Here is a 20,966-nt window from a genome sequence, read left to right as displayed (position 1 = left end):
AGATGAACTCTGTGATTTTGAAAAATATTATCCCAACTTATTTAAGACGTGTGACTCAAACAAGTTCACTATAAACGGGTATACTGTAGAGAAAGCTGCAGCTGCAAGAGAACAAGATAAATTCAAAAATTTCGTAGAATACATAGAAAAATGCAACAGTGATCAGCATTTCATCATGAAGATGCATACAAGGTCAATTTATGATTTAGCGCCACTGCCAGAAGAACCGTCGGCTCTTCAATTAGGACAGTTCACGGACAAACTGGTATTGCACTTGTGGGTGTTACAGATGCTAGACTCACAGGATGTGAACCGATGGAGTGGTCTTTTGATTCATTTAATTTCCAACAAGCTGGACCCAGTGACTAGAAATTTGTGGAACTCATTTACCTGGAATTACAAGATTTCCAAACATGGCCAGAATGTCACCACGACCGCGTTGTTGGAGTTTTTGCGAGCCACATGTCGCGAATACGAGATCCGAGAACCATCCAGATCCTTCGGTTGCATCACTTATGTTTATAATAATTTAAGCCCCAGATGTTGACACTCTAATGAATGGTTTACAACTATTTGTTCAAAAAAAATGTATGGCATATTTTGAAAAAATACCCGTAGATTTCTTGAAAAAATATTAAGTTAACGACATAATCGAGTTCAGACAATTGTATTCACGTTATTTTAATGAATATAATATAATATTTATACGCAATATCTTAAAAGCGTAATTCATAACATGGAAAAAAAAGAAAATCTGACGAATCATTAATGACTTAATGTTTTTTATTTACTATGTAATTTTGCGTAATATAACATTATAATAAATAATATTATAAATATTTACATATTATTTTTATGCACGACAATGTATTGTTAAGCTCACTAAAGTGTAATAAATTATTAAATAATAAAAAAAAAACAATTTGTAACAACTGTAACTGTAACGAGTTATAGTCAATATACATTTTTATAATATGTTAAAACTTGCAAGCCTTGTCCAATCATTAATTATAATAGATAGGTACTAAATTAATCCACATTGAAGATGAATATTTACTTAAAATGTACCTACTATGTATACACAGTGTTATTTCCTTGTTAACAAAATGTGCACACTGCCTTTACCGGAAAAGAACCTTAGTCATCTATTGGTAACTAAATAACATACCTATTTTTTACAAAATATTTTTTAAAAAAACCTTGGTATAATTGAATAAACACAGGTAAATTAAATGTATACAAACTACAAATACTAAAAAAAAAAAATGATATAACATATAATCACGTTTTAGTTAGTATCTAACATCGTAACAGTTTATCCCTTAACCTCTTAATTTGATAATAGGTCAATTTGCTCCAATATTAATCATACTAGAGTTAAATAGATTATTTAGAACATTAATTTGCTATGTTACGCTTCTAAAGACGGAGATAGCATAGCGGGTGCCCTCTTATAAACTATAGTGCAGTCGAAGCCGATAATTTTGCCCAATTATTTTGGTGGGACCAACTGTGTAGTATTTATAATTAATGCCATAACCCTTTTACCAGTGTAACACTATGCCCCATGCGTATTTATAGATAAAATATACCTTTTCTTTCATGTATATATATATATATTTTTTTTTTATAGTAGTTTAATGTTAAATATTTTATACTATTACAAAATACATAAATATTTCAAGACTTAAGGCTCGGAAACATGGAACGCGATCTGTGTCGGCGGGTAGCGGTCCGGTTGTAATACATCATTTGACCGTGACCGTCGCGATAATCATATATATACATATACAATATCACGGCTCGCCGCGACAGACCGCGTTCTGTGTGCCCGGGCCTTTAATGCCACCCACAGTCCGGAATCCCCTAGTGTAATATACCACTGAAAGACGACTCTATGAGGTCAAAACCTTCAGCAATATTACCAGAAACCGACAAAGGGGCATCATAATTTATAATATCTGACAAGTTTTCAATAGCTAACCAGAAAGATACAATACAAGCCAGGTTGTTAGCTTCGGGCAGGGTGGGATTAAAGGGACGGTAGATGTATTAAATAAGTACAAAATATTCACCCATAAAAATACCGTAACTACTTACAATGACGTGTTCTAAAGCACACACGTAAACGAAAACTGAAATCTTGTTTGTTTGTACTTGTGATTTATTTTATATATATATATATATATATATATATATTTAATATTTACTGTACACAAAACATCAATAAAACAAATTTATTTATTTAAATTTTACCATGAAGTATCTACCTTCCCTAATGTATTTTTGACCGAATGATTTTTTTGCAGTAATTTATATTCATATCAAATGCCCTTACTTCTCTCTTTTTTCTTATATTTTCCATATCCACAAATGTTTCATCATTTTGTATTACTATTAGTACAATAGTTACTTTCTCAAACACACACTCGAATGGTAACACATTGAACAGTTTAAAATTTTCTCCCGTTGAGTCCACTAAAGTATTTTTGCATAAACAAATCCAAATGATTTTTCTTCGTAGTATTTTTAGCAGTCTAACCGCATATTCATTTAGACCCCCCAGACCAACAAACCATATTGAAATATTGCTTGGAATAACGATAAATAAATTATACGCATAGTTTGCCCAGGTATATATTAAAGAAATAAAAATAGCTCAAAATTATATATTGATTTATATTTTATATTATTTTAGTTTACAGGTATTAAATTCGTATAATACAATAATAATTGCATGACATACTGCAGAGAACCGCATTAGTGTGGGTTATTCATTTATTAATTATCTATTAAAATAATGTATTTATAAAAAACGGATAGTATTGTCGAATTAAAAAATAGTATTAATTTCTGAAGTAGAAATAAACACGATATATCCATTATCCACAAAGAGCAACTTTAGGTATAATTCATAGATCATATTTGTTATGTTATATTACGTAATACGTATTATCTGTATGTTGTGTAGTATTAAATATTAGTTATTACTCATTGACCAGTCCATATTACATGCGTCTAGAAGTATCTTTTTAGACAGCCTATAGTTGCGTCCCAGTTTTTAATAGCAAAAATTACTTATTAGTTATTACAGACTATTCATCATCATCATAACTGGCTTTTATAACTCTGTTAGAGTTTTTGTCGCCAACACTATGTCCCTCCATTTCTCTCGATCTTGCATAATTTCCTTCCATTCTTTTACTCCCACAGTTGTAAGATCCTCTTCTATTATGTCAAGCCAGACTATTATACTACATAATAAATTAATTACATACGATTACATTTAATTTTATTATGTACTTACTATCACATATTTAAATAAATATATTAAATTGTATGTAAAATATATTATGTAACGTCATATAAAAAAAAATATGCATAATTTTCAAACAAAATAAAAAAATAATTCGAAAATAATATAGTACCTGTATAACAATAGTATTTATTATTTTAAAATATTCAAAACTGTGACTTTAACCATATTGCAACCTATTAAAAAAATAGGTTTATTTTTAAATGTGATGTATCTACAAAGTCTATACCCAGGTTCAGAGACACAGATATATTGAAGGTAATTTTCGAGATTTTTGGTTGAAAACTGGCAACTGTTACTTATTCCAAAACCACATTAGTTTTTTAGTTGTTTTTTAACCTACAATTAATAATAATACAATAATTTTCACATTTTGTAGCATAGACTATTAATAATTTTTCATCAATTTATTAGAAATACGTAACTTCAGCCTTTAAATAATAACATTAGCTAACAAGTACAAAATATATAAACATATATAACTATATATAACATATATAAATATATAAATATATATAACTATTGTAATTTACAAGTTTTGAAATGTACATTAGGTTTAAATTCTAACACACGAATATTAACTAGGTAGTTAAGAGAATAATTGAATCCTATAATATCCCGTTCAATCACTAACGTCAAAAATTGTTCATTTATATATTATAACCACAACAAAAACACTTCGTCGAACTATTTGTAAATAACGGCTAAGTAAAAAAAAATAGATCTTTAATCTCTCTGATGTGCCTGATGTGGTATCATAAATAAATGCTAAGTAAATTGCATTGAAGTACACTTATTTTGTTTCAAATGTTTCAATAATTAATTTACTTATCTAGAAATTATACATTTTATATGACGTGGCATACGGATTACGGACTAACGTGAACAAAATAAACAAGATGCATTAGAAGTTCATTATAATTTAAAATATTTTAGTAGGCATTTCTACTCGTAATAATTTCTAGCCAAGTAAATAAATTATTGGGCAAATTTTTTTAAATTTATTAGGTATTAATTGATTCAGTAGATAATTATTTATTTCCAGTTAAAAAAAACCCAAAAGGTGCACTGTTTAAATGGGCAACTCCAAAAGCAGGCCTACTTCAAGATAATAATAATATACACTGTCGTACCGCGGCTATATTTTTTTTTTTACTTAGGTCGCTCCAAAATAATTGTTGTGCGTTGTGTATGCATTCTGTAGTGATGAAGTGTGTACCTTCCTATAAAATCTGTCTAGTGTGTACCCACAGTTTTAGTTAATTTATAGTTTATTTTTAAAAGACTCATTATGAGTGAGTTATAAATAAGAAAAAAAGCTGCGTTGTTTACTGACAATTGATATTCATCGGTTATTAAAAAAAAACAAAATAAATATCATTAATAAACGAAGACCATCGCATCAATGATCAATTGTCATATTGTGTAAGATTTGTTCTTTTTTATGCTCTACAGATTGTGTCTAAAGAAAAAAGGTAAACATCAATGATCCATTTTTGATTTTATCATGTATGATGGGTATTATAAAATACCAACAATTCATTATCAAAATATTATATCATTTATAATTTTATCATAATTACCATAAGTCCATAATAGATGGCATATGGGTACCTATATACTATACAGCAGGGGTGGCCAACATGACTATGTACTCGAGCCACATGTATTAATAAAATTATATCAAGAGCCAAATTATCTAATGTATACTTTTATGCCACAAAAGTAATAAAGATAGCAAACAGCCGATAAACATATCAAATTACGAAATATGAAATTATATCGTTTTTAATATAGTCTGTAGTCTGTGTTGAATAGTCCTACTGTAAACACCTCAATTTGTTTTGTAAAATATTTGTAATATTTAATAATTATATTTGTAATATTTTACCGATACTTATTGCGAAAGTCAGTTACGATGTCAATTTCTAAAAAAGCGGTTAAACGTAAATATGAAGAAGAAAAAAAATACTATGCAAACAAAATTAGCTTAATGTTTAATTTTTTAATTTATTATTCATATTAATTAATTTTTTTTTTGTTTGATTTAATCTATATTCTATCCACTATAATACTAAAGCCTTAAATAAATACAACAAAAACATTTTTTTATAAATGTATACAAAAAAAATTAAAATATTTTGGTTTTTGTAAATATGACCGCGAGCCGCATACGACTGTGACGAGAGCCGCATGCGGCTCGCGATCCGTGATTTGGCCACCCCTGCTATATAGTATATACGCATTAGGTTATATATTATTATGTATTTAATATACCTACGCGAAGGCGCGACCGAGACGGGCCTGGGTCATTCGGTTTGGAATGTTTCAGATGTTCCTCAATTGACAACAATATAAATCCTACAGACACGGCACTGGAACGAGGATGTTTATCTTTCCCTCTAATATAGGCAGCGATAAATGCGACTGCACATGTATTCATTTTTGTTATTCGACTGCGTGTGGTGCCGGAATATAACAAAGGACAAGATTTTGACCCTTCAATGTTCAAAAACGTACGACTGAGGGTGAAATTGGAAGCGACGTTGCCACATTTTTACTTTATTCATTTTTATTACATATTGGTATATAATATATATACAATATACATACAGCTTCTATATGTTACGGGCAATGTGGAATACCGGGCAATGTAAGCCACACATTTTTATTTTAACCAACTTATATTATTTTTATTATTATAATAAATTATAATCATTACCTATCTATTTATAGTATTGATAAAACATTGTTGTGATGTTTAAAACAATAATAATTAATTTTATTCATGTATCATAATACAATAAACTATGCATTTTTTGAAACACTGTGTATAAACTTAATTTTGTTCCTTATCGTACTGCCTATTTAAAAATCAAGTGTAGAAAAGCAGACATACTATGTAATTCCAAGTGCCATGCTTCTAAATCTTGTTCAAATAAATAGCTAATAATACAATTATAATTTATTATAAAAATAAAATGATGATACTTGTTAATTTTTTTTGTTATTCCATCAAAATATTTGTAATATTATGGTACACGAATAAAATTAATAATGATTGTCTTAAAAAAAAAAATCAATACTATAAATAAATATTTAATGATTATTATTTATTATAATAATAAAATATAATATTAGTTGGTTAGAAAAAAATTTGTGGTTTACATTGCTAGGTATTCCACATTGCCCGTAACATAAATATTACTAGCTGACCCCGTGCACTTCGTTGCCCGTTGAAAATTCCAACTCTATTTGATTCAAACTTTCTTTAATTCCTTATTTAATCTTCGATGTAATGGTGTTCAAAACAATGTGTCATCCAGTGATTTTTTTATATAGGTGTATAACTTGGCTTCACCCGGGAAAAAATTATCAACTAATACAAAATACGATATTATATTGGTGTATCTCGGTTATGGAGTAACCAAGTTCAGATTGTAGCACTTCAGGATGTAATACGTCAGAAATCTTCTTGGGAGTGGACTCAAACACTTTTAAATAAACAAAAAGAATATTAGTTTTTCAAATTAACTACAGAATTTAAATTCTAGGCGTAAAACCTGCTTCGCGAGGTACTCTTTCATTAAAAAAAATCAAGTTAATCAGATGAGTAGCTTTAAAGAACATGCTTGACAAGGATTTACATTTAAATACATAGATGTATATATTGTAGATAGTTATAATATATACACCAGACACCTGTATATTTTTATATTTATATATTTTACGCATAGGTATAAGATATTAATAAATAACAACTAATAAGATAAATCCGATACCATGCCCAAGCGGTATAATCAGTAGTTGTAGGATGATTATGCACTAAAAATTTAATGAAAAAATAAACTTAGGCCCTAAAATATAGCTAAAACGAATGAAAAATTGAAATTGCATACAACAATGTTATAAATGTTCTAAAAATGTTTGATACTCGAACCATAAAACAAATTTCTATCCACAAATACACGCAATAGGCAATAAATAATATGAGCATAGGACAACCTATAAAAAAAATCAAAATCAAAAACGTTGACCCAATATAACACTATATATATCAAATCCAGCTTCTTATACGCGTGAGCAGTACACTCGTATATAGTGAACTTGTGATAAGATATTTTGACTAGGTATTGCAGGAGTGTGTGTCAACACGATATTTTAAGTAGATACTAGATTTATTTAATATTTGGAGAGTAGGTAAACACTATGAATTCTAATATTATTGCACATGTGTATGGGTTAGGTCTAACATAAATAAATAATAAGGTTCATACTTAATATTTATTATTATTATATTTACTATAAATATTTCCATTTTTATTTTAAAAAGTAAAAAAAAAATAAACGTTTTTAATATTTTGTTTATGTAGTTAATAAATACACTAATAAGACCACACTAATAAAGCAACTCAATTTTATTTTGTAAATTAAAGTTTGCTTACATTTTTGAGTATTTGTTTTCGGTTATATAATAAAAAGAATAGTTTAAATTTGTGTAAAGTCTTATTTTTATTTTGGTAGGTCATTTAGGTAATGCATAAACCTGTATTAGCTATTTTAATATAATTCGTTATATATTTACATATAAGTAGGTATACATAGATAACTTTTTATTTTACAATAGGTGAGAAAATTTTTGTATAAATAGTGCGGATAGTTATGTATAAAAACAGTCAAAAAAATAAATATAAACGGAAATAATCCTTTCACGGTGATCTTGCAGTACCTAAATATACCTACGTAAATTAACACTTAATACACATCAACAGACAATTATAATATCTTTAAACCTGAAAACGTAATGAATCGAATGTTTCTGTTTCTTGAATTGTATCACCAATCTAGGAACTTATACCTAAATTAATAATAACTAATCAATAATTATTTAATTTTCATAATATATGATGCAATTCTAATGCAACTGTACCACCGGCACCAATGACAAAAGAAGTTTGTAACGTAAAATAAATTATTTAATTATATAATATAATTATTGAAAAACTGTTTTGATTTCTAATCTAAGAAGACTTGAAATAAATTTCCCGAATGTATGATAATTAATATTACTTTTAACGCATTGAATCATTGCAATTAATTTTCAATAAAATGTTAGTAATTTATCAACATTTAAAATAATTTAATAGAATATTAAAAATAAGTAATTAAAATTAAATCCTAACTTTCGAGAATCAATGACATGTATATATAATTTCAATTTATGAAAAATACATTATAAATATAACTAAATATTATATTGAATTAATTAATAATTTTAATAATTTTAAAGTAATACCTATCTATTTCAATTTTAAATGATTTAAATATAATGTTTTCTTTAAATTAAAGGATCAGCCATTGAAAAAATGTAATAATTGAATAGGTATACAATTAATATTATGTTTTTGTTAAATTACAAGTACGAACCAATAAAGAACTTACTTGATTTGTACTATATATATATATCTTATCTATATTATTATTATATGTTAAATAAGAAAATATATATAGGTAGGCATTATTGTTTGGCTTAATTTGATGTGATTTGTACAAGTACAATAAAATTGTATTGATTTTTTTAACTATGTTCCGCCATTTAATCGTTGTCATAGATTTTAAGCAATATTAAAGAAGTTTTAAAAAAAAAATTTTAATCTAAATTACAGAAGAAGTCATTCCGCTGCATAGTATGTTTTAATAGTTTCTTCGTTATTGAGTATTGAGTAATAGATCAATAGATGTGTTAAATTTGAATTAAATGACAAATGATAATTTATTGTATACGAAAAAATGATTATGAGTGGTGAATTTATCAGAACTAATTTTTTTAGGTTTTTTATAGGTTGAACTTATTATTAATATTTTCCAAAAACATCGCAAAGATGTATTATTATATAGCTGTACTCATGACTAAATACATTTATTAAGTCGTGGCTATATCTTAGCTGTTGCATTATTTGTATCAAGCAAGGAATTCATTTGCTTAGGTATTTAAAATCCAATACCATTGTGATTTGGCCCACTTCTAACAAACATTGGTCGGCCTGAAAAATGGATATAAATTCTATATAGGGTTAATAGCCTGCATAAAAATATGTATATTATAAAAATAAATAATAACTGACATCACGGGTCCGACAAGCTTCATATTGTATCTATAATAATTGTTGGGTGGCTTGTCAGACGACAATTAGAAACCATATACACAAATGTGTATGTTCGCTTCGGGGGCTAAGGGTGCGGATATTAGAAATATCTAGTCACCAAATAAATAGTAAAATTCGTTTCGGTCTTTTGGTCTCGAGCGCAGTGAGTTCCCTTTTTATAAAAATCAATATTCTCGGCGAAGGAGTTGATGTAAAAGCCGGGAAATGAGAACACAGACAAGGGACATTGTTTTGTCAACAATGTATGATATTTAATACAAGGTTGAGAAATGATGGCCTGCTTGCAAGTGTGCAGGATAGATTTATTTTTTTATGGTTGTTTGCAAGGGTTTTCAGATGAGAGTATAAAGCGTTTTATACTATATTATATATATTAGGTATATGTTATATACCACGGCGAGTCACAAATCTTCCCGATACAAAAAATGTGTCATAATAAAATGTCATCAGAAACATTTATTATTATCGCTTGTGTCGCACGAGCATTCGAATGTTCTTCAGTAAAAAATCAAAAATAATAAAATATATTAAACACCAAACACTCCTAATCATTGTTAATATACTTGATAGGTACAATGATGGTATTAAAGTATTAAATAAGTATATTATGTATGCGATTAAAATATGTACTCGTACTACATACCTAATTATTGCATTACTGAATGCAAAATAATTGTATCAACTATAAACAAGTGTAGTGGGAGAGTGTAGATTATTTATGCTCGAAATTACGATTACAATAATACACAGAACGCATTTTCAGGTAAAATATCTCACCCCCAATAACGGCACACCATTATTTTTACTAGAGCTGTGATGCACTTTTAAGGATATTTATAATAGTAAAATACAGTTAACCCTAAGACATTACAGGCTTACAGTTATTTTTGAACAAACCTCTGTAATGCATAATAGCTCAGATGGGCTTTCGAAGTTGAATTTATTGTTGTATTTGTCGTACTTAACTCCAATAAACGATGCAGAAGTCTTGAGAAAGTAGTGCACTTTATGCTGACGTTACGCAAAAAAAAGGACCCTACGGCCTACATACGATATTATTCTCTTAATATGATTGAATGATTTATATTATTAGATCTTCCTCAGTACTAACGTCCCTGAACCGGTCCATAATCTTATAATTTCCACCTGCAGAGGTAAATATATCTCCCTAACTCCCCTAATCGCCTAGTCTGCCTCTGAGTGGTTTGTCGTATATCCTCTCAGCTCTCAGCACAGTCGTTCATCGAGTGTGATTAATGATTTTTTTTTTTATTAATTGTTTAAGGCATGAACTGCTAGGTTATTAGCCGGCGTTACATGTTTACATTTACATTAATTTCTTACATACTATCTTAATTTCTACTAGTTATCTATATATTTACAAATTTATTTTAACTATATTACAAATATTTAAATCAGTTGACGCAGTTCGGTTGAGTTGACGAAATCGATGAGTGTTTGGTCGTCTCAGGAGTGGGTGCTAGCATACAGTACTGTATACTATAGCATCTCGTATAGTGTCTCAGGAAGTTTTAGCTCAATGCGCCTTTCAATGAACTTTCGACATTCGGTAAGTATATGTTTGACTGTGATGATTATTCCGCACGTCGGGCATGATGGAGGGACTTCTTTGGGCATGAGATATCCGTGATTAATGATTATAATATACATAAAAGGTATATGCGTATATACACATTATACACCTAACCTGTAAAGTCGTTTTCGATAATATATTTTAAAAAACTCCATGGCAAGGGACGGACAGTGAATCACCGTCGGTGATCATAAATATTCGGGTTTTTATATTTTAATACCTACCTTGGTCCTTAGGTACTCGATTCGTCTTGTTCGAATGTCTTTATACGACGATATCGAATATGATTAATAATACTTTATAATATACTGCAGCAGAATACGTGACTTTATCGTATATATTATTATATTGTTTACGATGGTTCTATAAAACAAATAAATGCAATATACCTATTTACTGTTTCAGCAACTTTAAAAGATATATGATAGTTATATGGTACTATAAATAATATAGGCTAATAATATTACAACTTATATGTAATTATGTAATAATATTTTAATGACAGTGAGAAGTAATTAATAATGTGCAATAGTTTAACGAATAACACGTTTTTAAAACCAAAAGGTTTGTAAAGATATTTATTTCGTTTGTAAAGAATTCGTTTTGCTACAAAATAAAGGAAACCGACGAGGGCTTGGGAAATGCCCCAAATATTTTGAACATCGAATTTTTGTTCATCATGTATGTTTGTAAAGATATTTTAGACTCTGAGCGGAGCGATTATTGTATTGATTTTACAATGATAATATAATGTGTCTTTTAAAAAAAAAATTTTTTTGTCACCGTCCTCACATTTTTATGTTTATTAAAAACATTTTAAATATAGTTTTTTTTTATAACTAGGTTCTACTTTAATATTAAAAATAAAATTATATTAATTTCATAATAATTGTAGATTAGGCCCCACTTATACTGATTACTGATCATCGAATATGGTTACTTATGTATTATCTACAGAAGTTGTATACTTTTTTTATCCATTAATATTACCTGAATAAATTAAAATTTATCAAATGTTAATTTAACACATACCTATAATACTGGTTTGGTACTAATTTAATACGAATGATAAAAACATTTTTAATGTAATTAAATTATTTATTGTATAATATAAACATTCACATTTGATTATTGTGCCATTTTTCAGTGGTTTAGTTTTTATTTTCAACAGAGCTGGGTTTGATTAAAAGGTTTTAAGAACACTTTCACAGGCAGTAGACGTCTGGGGGCATTCTTATGCCCGTAAACTATAAAAAGAAAATTTTAAAACTTGTTGACCCTCGGTTGATTATGAATTTTGCAGGGAAATTAATACGTCAAGATGACACTTGACGACAGAATGGCATTTTTGCATAAAGTGTAATTAAAATATAATTACTTATTTTTAGTCTTCCAATTTTAAAGATTATTAAACCATTATAATTTATTAATAATATGATTATAATATTACTATGTTTAAATTAATTTTGAAATTTGTGATGCATGAACATTGAATAACGGTATTTCAAACTTAATATAAATACGTTTTAATTATATAGATTTAAAGGTCAAGTTTTGTAATTTTTAATTTTAGAGTTTGCGCAGAGTGATGAATGTATTGATTTTACAATACGATGTTTGTTCGTATATATATATATTTGTGTTTGTTATCACGATTTCGGGAAAGTGCTTCGATTTTTTTCAACATCAAATTTTTTGGCAGGACAGTGAATCTAGTTAATGCATTCGGGAGGTCAAAATTTAAAATTCCTCATAGTTTTCAAAAGCAACAGAAAAATAAACAAAAAATTAAGGGAAAATGGTAATTTTTACGTAAAACCAGTTTTGCGAAAAAATCGATTTTGGTTTTTTGTGTAGGTAACTCTAACAAAAATGACAGTAGATACATTAAATTTTCACTGAATATTTGTATTAGTATTTTCTATACACCATAAAATTCAAAATATTTAGACTTGTGTTGAACTATTTATTATTATTTATTTATTTATAGGTATATTAAATATTCGATTATTATTTGATTTTTTTTTTAAGATTAAGTCAATAAAAAAATGTTTGTTCGGTCAAAAAACTTTTAAATGTAAAACAAGGTAAGTTGTTGATGGAAATTCAAAAAAAGTTGATCATAAATCCATAATAATTTTTTATTATCGTTTTTAACTTAGAATTTTGATAATATTCGTAAAAATCACGAAAATTAGCAAATTATATTTAGTTAGAAATTCATAAATATTTTTCTTTTTATGTCTAACATTTAAAAATCTAAGACAAGATACCTTATAAGTCTGCCCACTTCTATCAAAAAAAAAAATTTCTCCCTGGAAGTCAAATTAAATGCGTTTGAAGTTGAAATTTTTACAACATTGGATATTCATTCGATTTCTCTTGCAATTATTTTCTTATTTTGTTGTAACTTAAAAACGAAATACTGTACACACTTGACATTTACACCATGTATTTCTTTAATTCATATAATTGATAAAATGTTAAAAATATTTTGATTCGTATAAAGCTGTTGATGGACATTTTTCAATTTTATTTTTTTTTTCTATAAATATCAATACAATTTTATTGGTTGGGTCAAAAAGCATGAAAAGTTAACCCAAGACTCATATTGACAATATTGTTAGAATAGCAGTTGATAAATATTAAACTTATATTTGCATGATTTTTTTTTTTTTGATTATCACTTAAAGTTCAAATTTTGACAATATTTATTAAATTGAAAATTATTTCGTAGTTAAAAACGAATAAGACTTTCAAATTTTATAGCTAAGGATTGAAAATTTAAAGCACGCTTTCTCTTAAGCAGTTTAACTAAAAAATCTAATAAAAACAAATTACATGAGAAATCAAGTGAATATCCAATTTCGCAAAAATATCAATTTCTGCAAACACTCATATCAAAACTTAATTTGAATATCTGGTTGAAATTTTTTTTATGAATCTCTAACTTAAAATAATTTGCAAATTTTATGGATTTTCATGATTCTTACGAATTTTATTAGAATTCATTCAGACATTCATACAAACAAATTATGGTAATACGCTTAACATTTTTTTTAAATTTCCATCCACCTAACAACAACTTATGATTAAACTTGAATTACATTTTTAGGTTTTTTGACCGAGCAAAATAGTTTTTATCGACATTAAATAAAAAAAAACTAATACAAATAGAAAATTGGATATGCTTATACATAGTTTAACATGAATCAAAATATTTTGAAAATGTTTAGGTATATAATAGAAAATGATAATATAAACATTCAGTGAAAGTTGCATGTATCTAGGGTTATAACCCGGTTTTGCTTAAAAATCCCTGTTTTTCCTTAATTGTTCGTTTGTTCTTACTGCATTTTTTGAAAACAATCAAACTCCAAAAGGTGACGACAAACAAAAAAAAAAATTTTAAAAAATTTAAAAAAAAACACACATCATTGTGAAATCAATACATTGTTCGATTTGCCCAGAACCTAAAATATCTTTATAAATGACTTACAAACGTATGTGATAAATACAAATTGAAGCTGTCAGTTGTGTCTTGACACCTTATGTTCTGACAGAGCTAGTAATTTATCTAATGATAGTATATAAAATAAGACTTTTTTATTCTTCACATCTTTTCCTTTTAAGTAATAAATATTAATTTATTGAGAAAAGCTTTACATGAAATACAATTAATTAATTGTAATCACGTAATGTAATTGATAATCACAAATGGAAGTGTCAGGAAAAAATTGGAAACAAAAAAACAAAAAAAATTGCAACTACAGGTGAATATAAAAATAATAAATTTAAATATTACATATTATAATATTATACATAGTTAATTTCATTATAATCGCATCCTTCTTTCCTTCTCAGAAAACTTGTTTAAAATTTGTTCATTATCAATTTGGTTAGATAACTCTCTTTCTATGTTTATAATACTTAAATCGGTAAACCTATCTTGTTCCATGTTGGACCTTAGATAAGTATTTATTCTTCTCATAGAGGAAAAAGATCTCTCACACGTTTTCGAGCTTATAGGTATAGCTAATGCGTTAGTAATTACGTCATCACTTATCGGTGATATTTATAATTATATTCATAGCTATTACCATTGGTTATAATTTATATAATTAATATTATAAAAATATATTTTAAATTATATAATGTTCATTATTATAAAGATAACCTAAATGGCTAAATATTTTAGGGAGGGCTTAAGATGACTCAGGGAGGGCTAAGCCTTCCTAAGCCCCCCCCCTATTTACGTCCATGGTTGTACCGTATCCGTAATCTGATAGAACGTTGGCAACGTATACCCCCCTTTGTTACGAAATTTTAAAAACGGATACAACGCAATGACCAATGTGCATATTGTATTATTGTTATTATGTGGACTGAGATAATATTGATAAGATTTATTTAAATGAAAAAATATGCCACATTCACCCGTTTTTGCTAATGCATGCGGTATCGTACCCATGTTGTGGTAGGAGTGATCACCGAGAGGTAGCGCTGCGCTCACGAATATCAGCTGGATAGCGCGTCGCGAGCGCTGCTCCGCTGTTATGGGCAACAAGTGATTACCAAACAATGTGATAACCATTTACCGGCCGCCTGGCACAACATTAGTATACGTTCACGGTGTCTCCAGCATAGTACCTTGTTTGTCGTGTGTCCTCGTCTATAAGGAGTAAAGATCGAGGAACTCAATTGTTGTTTCATTTGTCGTGGAGTGTGGAGTGTGAACGCACAGCAAAGGTTTGCAGTTGCTCGCTGCAGATCAAAGGGATTTTTGTCCGCGTCGTCGCCTTCATCACGATCGATAAATTACTGGTAATTATGCTAAACGCTTGTCTGTGATTGTTATTAATTAATATTATTCTTATTTCAACTATCGTTTTGACTTTGATCGGTTTTTATTCTCAATTATTTTTTCTTTTCTTAAATACATCTTTGTATCTGTATTACATTATAATGGAATGAACTAGTTTCAATATTTTGTTGTTAAATTAAAACTGATATTTTCAAATTAAATAATTCCATAGCATATTTCAATTAATAAAATTTTGTTTATTTGCTTGATGAACGACGAGACACGTCGGTATTGATAATTGTCGATATTGAGCATAATAATATTATTATCATAGACTTTATGAAAATATACTTAATTTAAAAATTATTATTAAATAAAACCCGTTTGCAGAAATAACTATTGAGATTTTATTTATATTACAGAGAATCGACTTAATATTTTGACAGTAAGTTATTTACTTAATTAAAATATAGTCTACATTTTAAAGATACAATATGTGTAACAATATTATATTTTACAATTTATTTTGAAGATTCACTTTTTATGTATTTTAAATTATACTTTTTCATGTAATCTGTGAAGTTATTGAAAAACATATAATAAAGTACAACAACGATTACATGTAGGTAAAACCATTAATCATGTAATACCGATTATAGAAATAAGTAAGCACACATAGTCTGTATAAAAAATATATATAACTATTGTCGCTATGTATAGGTTTTTCTTAGGCAGAAAATACAAATAGCCAGATAGATCACATACTAAACCCTAATGTATTTTTTTTTAAGGTTCAATATTCTGTGGAATATCCGTATTTGATGATCACAGATGATAAAGTGAAACGAAACTTAAAGGTTGTAAATTGTAATTTATACACCATAAAAATTGAATACCAGACTGCTTAGTATTATTAATAATTAATTTATGTTCTATTACATCAAAATGAAAAACTAGTGTTGATGTGGAATGTATTATTGTTAAAAAGAATTAGTCCAAGCAGCAATTCCAAAAATTCAAGATTGTGGTCAATATACTATTGGTTTGTATTTTCATATAATTATATTTATTTTATTAGATTTTTTTATTTATTTAAGTATTTTATTTTCCAGGATTTAATGATGGAGGTATAACATTTCTTACGACAACAATATTTTGTTTGAAAAGTGTAAGACGTTTTTCTGCTACTGTTACTTTTGATCAACTTCCTCCAAAACATACTAAACTCACAATTAAACTCCCCTTAGTGCCCTTCATATTTACGCTTATATTACAATAAATCAATTATTATTATTATAGTACTTTTTGGCCATTATATTTCATTGCCACCTAGGCTGATATACTCTCAGTCTGCCCCTGTTTTAATCATAATTAGAGTTAGGATTTTGATGACCTACAAAACACACAAAAATGCCCTAAAAAGTGCAACAATTTACCTTAAAAATGATCTAAAAAACTAATTAATTCAGTGAAAATATTTATTTATAAATAATAATTTTTATTAGAGATACGGGTGTGATAATCTTGTGGTAATCTTGTTTATCGGATTTATTCCATACGATTTATAAACATAATACTCAATAAACGTAACATTCTATAAGCTTGAATGATCGGTGTATGCCTGAAAGAGCACTTGTTTGTCAATATATAACACTCAAAGTCTCAAACTGTAAATCAAAATCCAAAGTTAAATTTTAAATAAATTAAATTTGTTTCCAAACTTGAGTTTAACGATTGCTTTAATCTAAAATTTGAGAAAAATGCCCCATATTGAACAAACACTACAAAAATGACCTCGAAGAAGAAAAATGCATTTATAGGTAAAAATGGCTAAAAATGTAAAAAAATTCAAAATCAAATTAAAATATTCTGCATCAAGGGAGCATGAAACAATTTTTTAGCTAGGATAGCATTCTATAGAATCAAAGGAAAAAAATGTAAAAGTCATCAACATCCTAACTCTAATCATAATATTACCTTAATACTTAAATATGTAAATTAATGTAATACCTTTGTTACAATTTGTATTATTGAAAATAATCAAATTACTTATATACTATACATTTTAGGTTATTGGTGTGCGTGAATACGAAGGATAAATTTTACGTTCATTATAAATTATGGAATTCACGTTGTGATAAATGGATAAATGAAACACGTGTTGCTAGGAAAACTAAGGATCCGGAACTAGAAAATTCTTCAAAAAGTGGTCCTCCAGATGTAAGCATATTAATTAATTATTCAATAGAAAATAGGTGATGTAAAATAATTTTACTCAATTAAAATTTTAGATTAATTTTTATATTAAAAAGTTTTATAGATATAATTTTATTTTAAAACTACATTTTAGTAACTATGGTTTATGATTAATATTATGATTAAAGACTGGATTTATATGTTTTTAGATATTGTTACTGAGTGTATGCGTGTCCTATAAAGATAATAAATTTGGACTATTCTGAGTTTAAAGGAAAAAGTTTTATTTTGCATATTTTGGAATATTTTGTATATTGTGAGAAAAAGATATTAATATATTATTAATTTTAATATTACAGTACCCAGAAATTTTTTTTAACATTTACAATTTTTTTTGTATCATTGTGATTTGTGACAAAAAAAAAAAACACGCAGTGTTTTTCATACTCATAAGCTCAACATGTATATATTTATCACATTACAAATGTCCAAATATTTTGTTTAACACAATATATTTTGTTAAGTTTTTAAAATGAACAAAATAAAACACCAGATCATTTTAATAATGCAAGTGGCGACATATACCTCACTAATTAATTGAAGGAATTTTGAATAAATAAATAAATAGCATATTAAAGCATATATTAACATCCATTGATTATTATTCCATATTTTTGAAATTTCTATGAAAATATATGAGAATATTTAATGGTTTTTTAGAAAATATTAGCATCATTTTTTAGGAGTTTTAAGAGAAAATAAATCTGGTCTTTAATTATAATGTATTATGTTTTGGTTACTGGTTAGTGCTAGTTATTTAAAATTATGTATTCTGAATGTTATGGATCATGGATTGGTAGCATTTATAATTGCACTGTATTTTGGTCAATAATAATATGGATGTTGAAACTTATAAAATATTACTTATTTATTTAATTATCTTTATTTAAAATATTTTGTGTTATATAATTTAATGAAAATAATTTTTTATTTATGTTAACCATTTTCTTATGTATTTTAAATTGTGTACCCAACTACCCTATTTAAATAATCTAAATCAATGTAATTCAAATAAAGCATTCATTTAAAATTCTATATAAATTCTGTCATAGACCAATACTTTTTATTATTTTTTATAATTTTCAGATCATTTGTTTGTTATTACATAAATAAACATTTTACTTATTTTTTTAATTTTAAAAATATTTCTAGTATAGGTACATGATTAATTATAAAAAATAATAAAAAGTATTGGTCTATGACAGAATTTATATAGAATTTTAAATGAATGCTTTATTTGAATTACATTGATTTAGATTATTTAAATAGGGTAGTTGGGTACACAATTTAAAATACATAAGAAAATGGTTAACATAAATAAAAAATTATTTTCATTAAATTATATAACACAAAATATTTTAAATAAAGATAATTAAATAAATAAGTAATATTTTATAAGTTTCAACATCCATATTATTATTGACCAAAATACAGTGCAATTATAAATGCTACTAATCCATGATCCATAACATTCAGAATACATAATTTTAAATAACTAGCACTAACCAGTAACCAAAACATAATACATCATAATTAAAGACCAGATTTATTTTCTCTTAAAACTCCCAAAAATGATGCTAATATTTTCTAAAAAACCATTAAATATTCTCATATATTTTCATAGAAATTTCAAAAATATGGAATAATAATCAATGGATGTCAATATATGCTTTAATATGCTATTTATTTATTTATTCAAAATTCCTTTAATTAATTAGTGAGGTATATGTCGCCACTTGCATTATTAAAATGATCTGGTGTTTTATTTTGTTCATTTTAAAAACTTAACAAAATATATTGTGTTAAACAAAATATTTGGACATATTTGTTTATACACATTATTTACATTGACAATCCATAATCATGATAGATTAATTATTCACAAATGTTAAAAAATACAATAATAATGTTTTTTTTATACAGTAGTATGTAAATAATATTATAAATAGTTTACTTAACTTTTCACAGATACACTATTAACGCTCTGCGATCTGCGTATGCTACATAAACTAAAATAATTTCAAATAATATTAATTAAATATATTAAAATTATATAGTCCAAGGTTTTCTAAAATTGTAGGGTTATTGACAAATGATAATATTTTAAAATACATTGATGTAATAACATCTGGAGCAGTGAAGGGGTTAAATGTATTCAATTATATATATTTTTTTTTAATGGATAAAAAATGTTCAAAAACATTATTACTTTATCAGTGTATCCATATAAGAGTGGTATATTAAGTTAGAGTTTTAATATTTCTAGTACATTTTTAAGAAACTGCTTTTTTTAAATATTAATTCATAGTTTTTAGAATTGGTATTGGGTTTGTTTAAACTTAATATTATATTATTATTTATACTAGTAAGCTAGGATAAATCCTACCACTAACTAACAATCTAATATTTTTTCAGCAAAAAAAGGTACCAACATAGCTAGTCGAATTGAAGGTCAGTTACTCAACTTAAATCACATGCTCGGCCAACTTTATGTACCTTAGTTGATCATCCATTATTTAATATTGGTAAGTAAAATATCATAGTTAATTTATATGTATAAAAATACATAAATAGATACAAATAGAGTATATTGTGTAATTATTGTGGATGACTTGTTGTTTTTACCAGCTGTATTGTTTTTAGATGACATAAATATTATTTTACCATTCAATTTTATAATATTATATTATATTATTAGAAAATACAATTATGATCTATCTTAAAATTATTAAACTTTAATGAAAATGTAATTAGTTTTTACTGTATAACTTTATAATATATTTTAATACAACAATAAAAAATCATTATAATAATTAATAATGAAAAAAT

General features: G+C 26.6%; 1 protein-coding gene across 1 annotated transcript; it reads left to right on the top strand.

Moving 5' to 3' along the window:
• Positions 1–1,106: 1,106 nt before the first annotated feature.
• LOC111040143 lies at positions 1,107–16,789 on the top strand. The gene is made up of 3 exons (XM_022323902.1): positions 1,107–1,151; positions 15,725–15,901; positions 16,673–16,789. The coding sequence occupies exons 1-3, from the start codon at positions 1,107–1,109 to the stop codon at positions 16,787–16,789; spliced, it is 339 nt and encodes a 112-aa protein (XP_022179594.1).
• Positions 16,790–20,966: the final 4,177 nt, after the last annotated feature.

Source organism: Myzus persicae, unplaced genomic scaffold, assembly GCF_001856785.1.
Source record: "Myzus persicae strain clone G006 unplaced genomic scaffold, MPER_G0061.0, whole genome shotgun sequence".
NCBI lineage: Eukaryota > Metazoa > Arthropoda > Insecta > Hemiptera > Aphididae > Myzus > Myzus persicae.
This window is presented reverse-complemented; position numbering and strand designations above follow the sequence as displayed.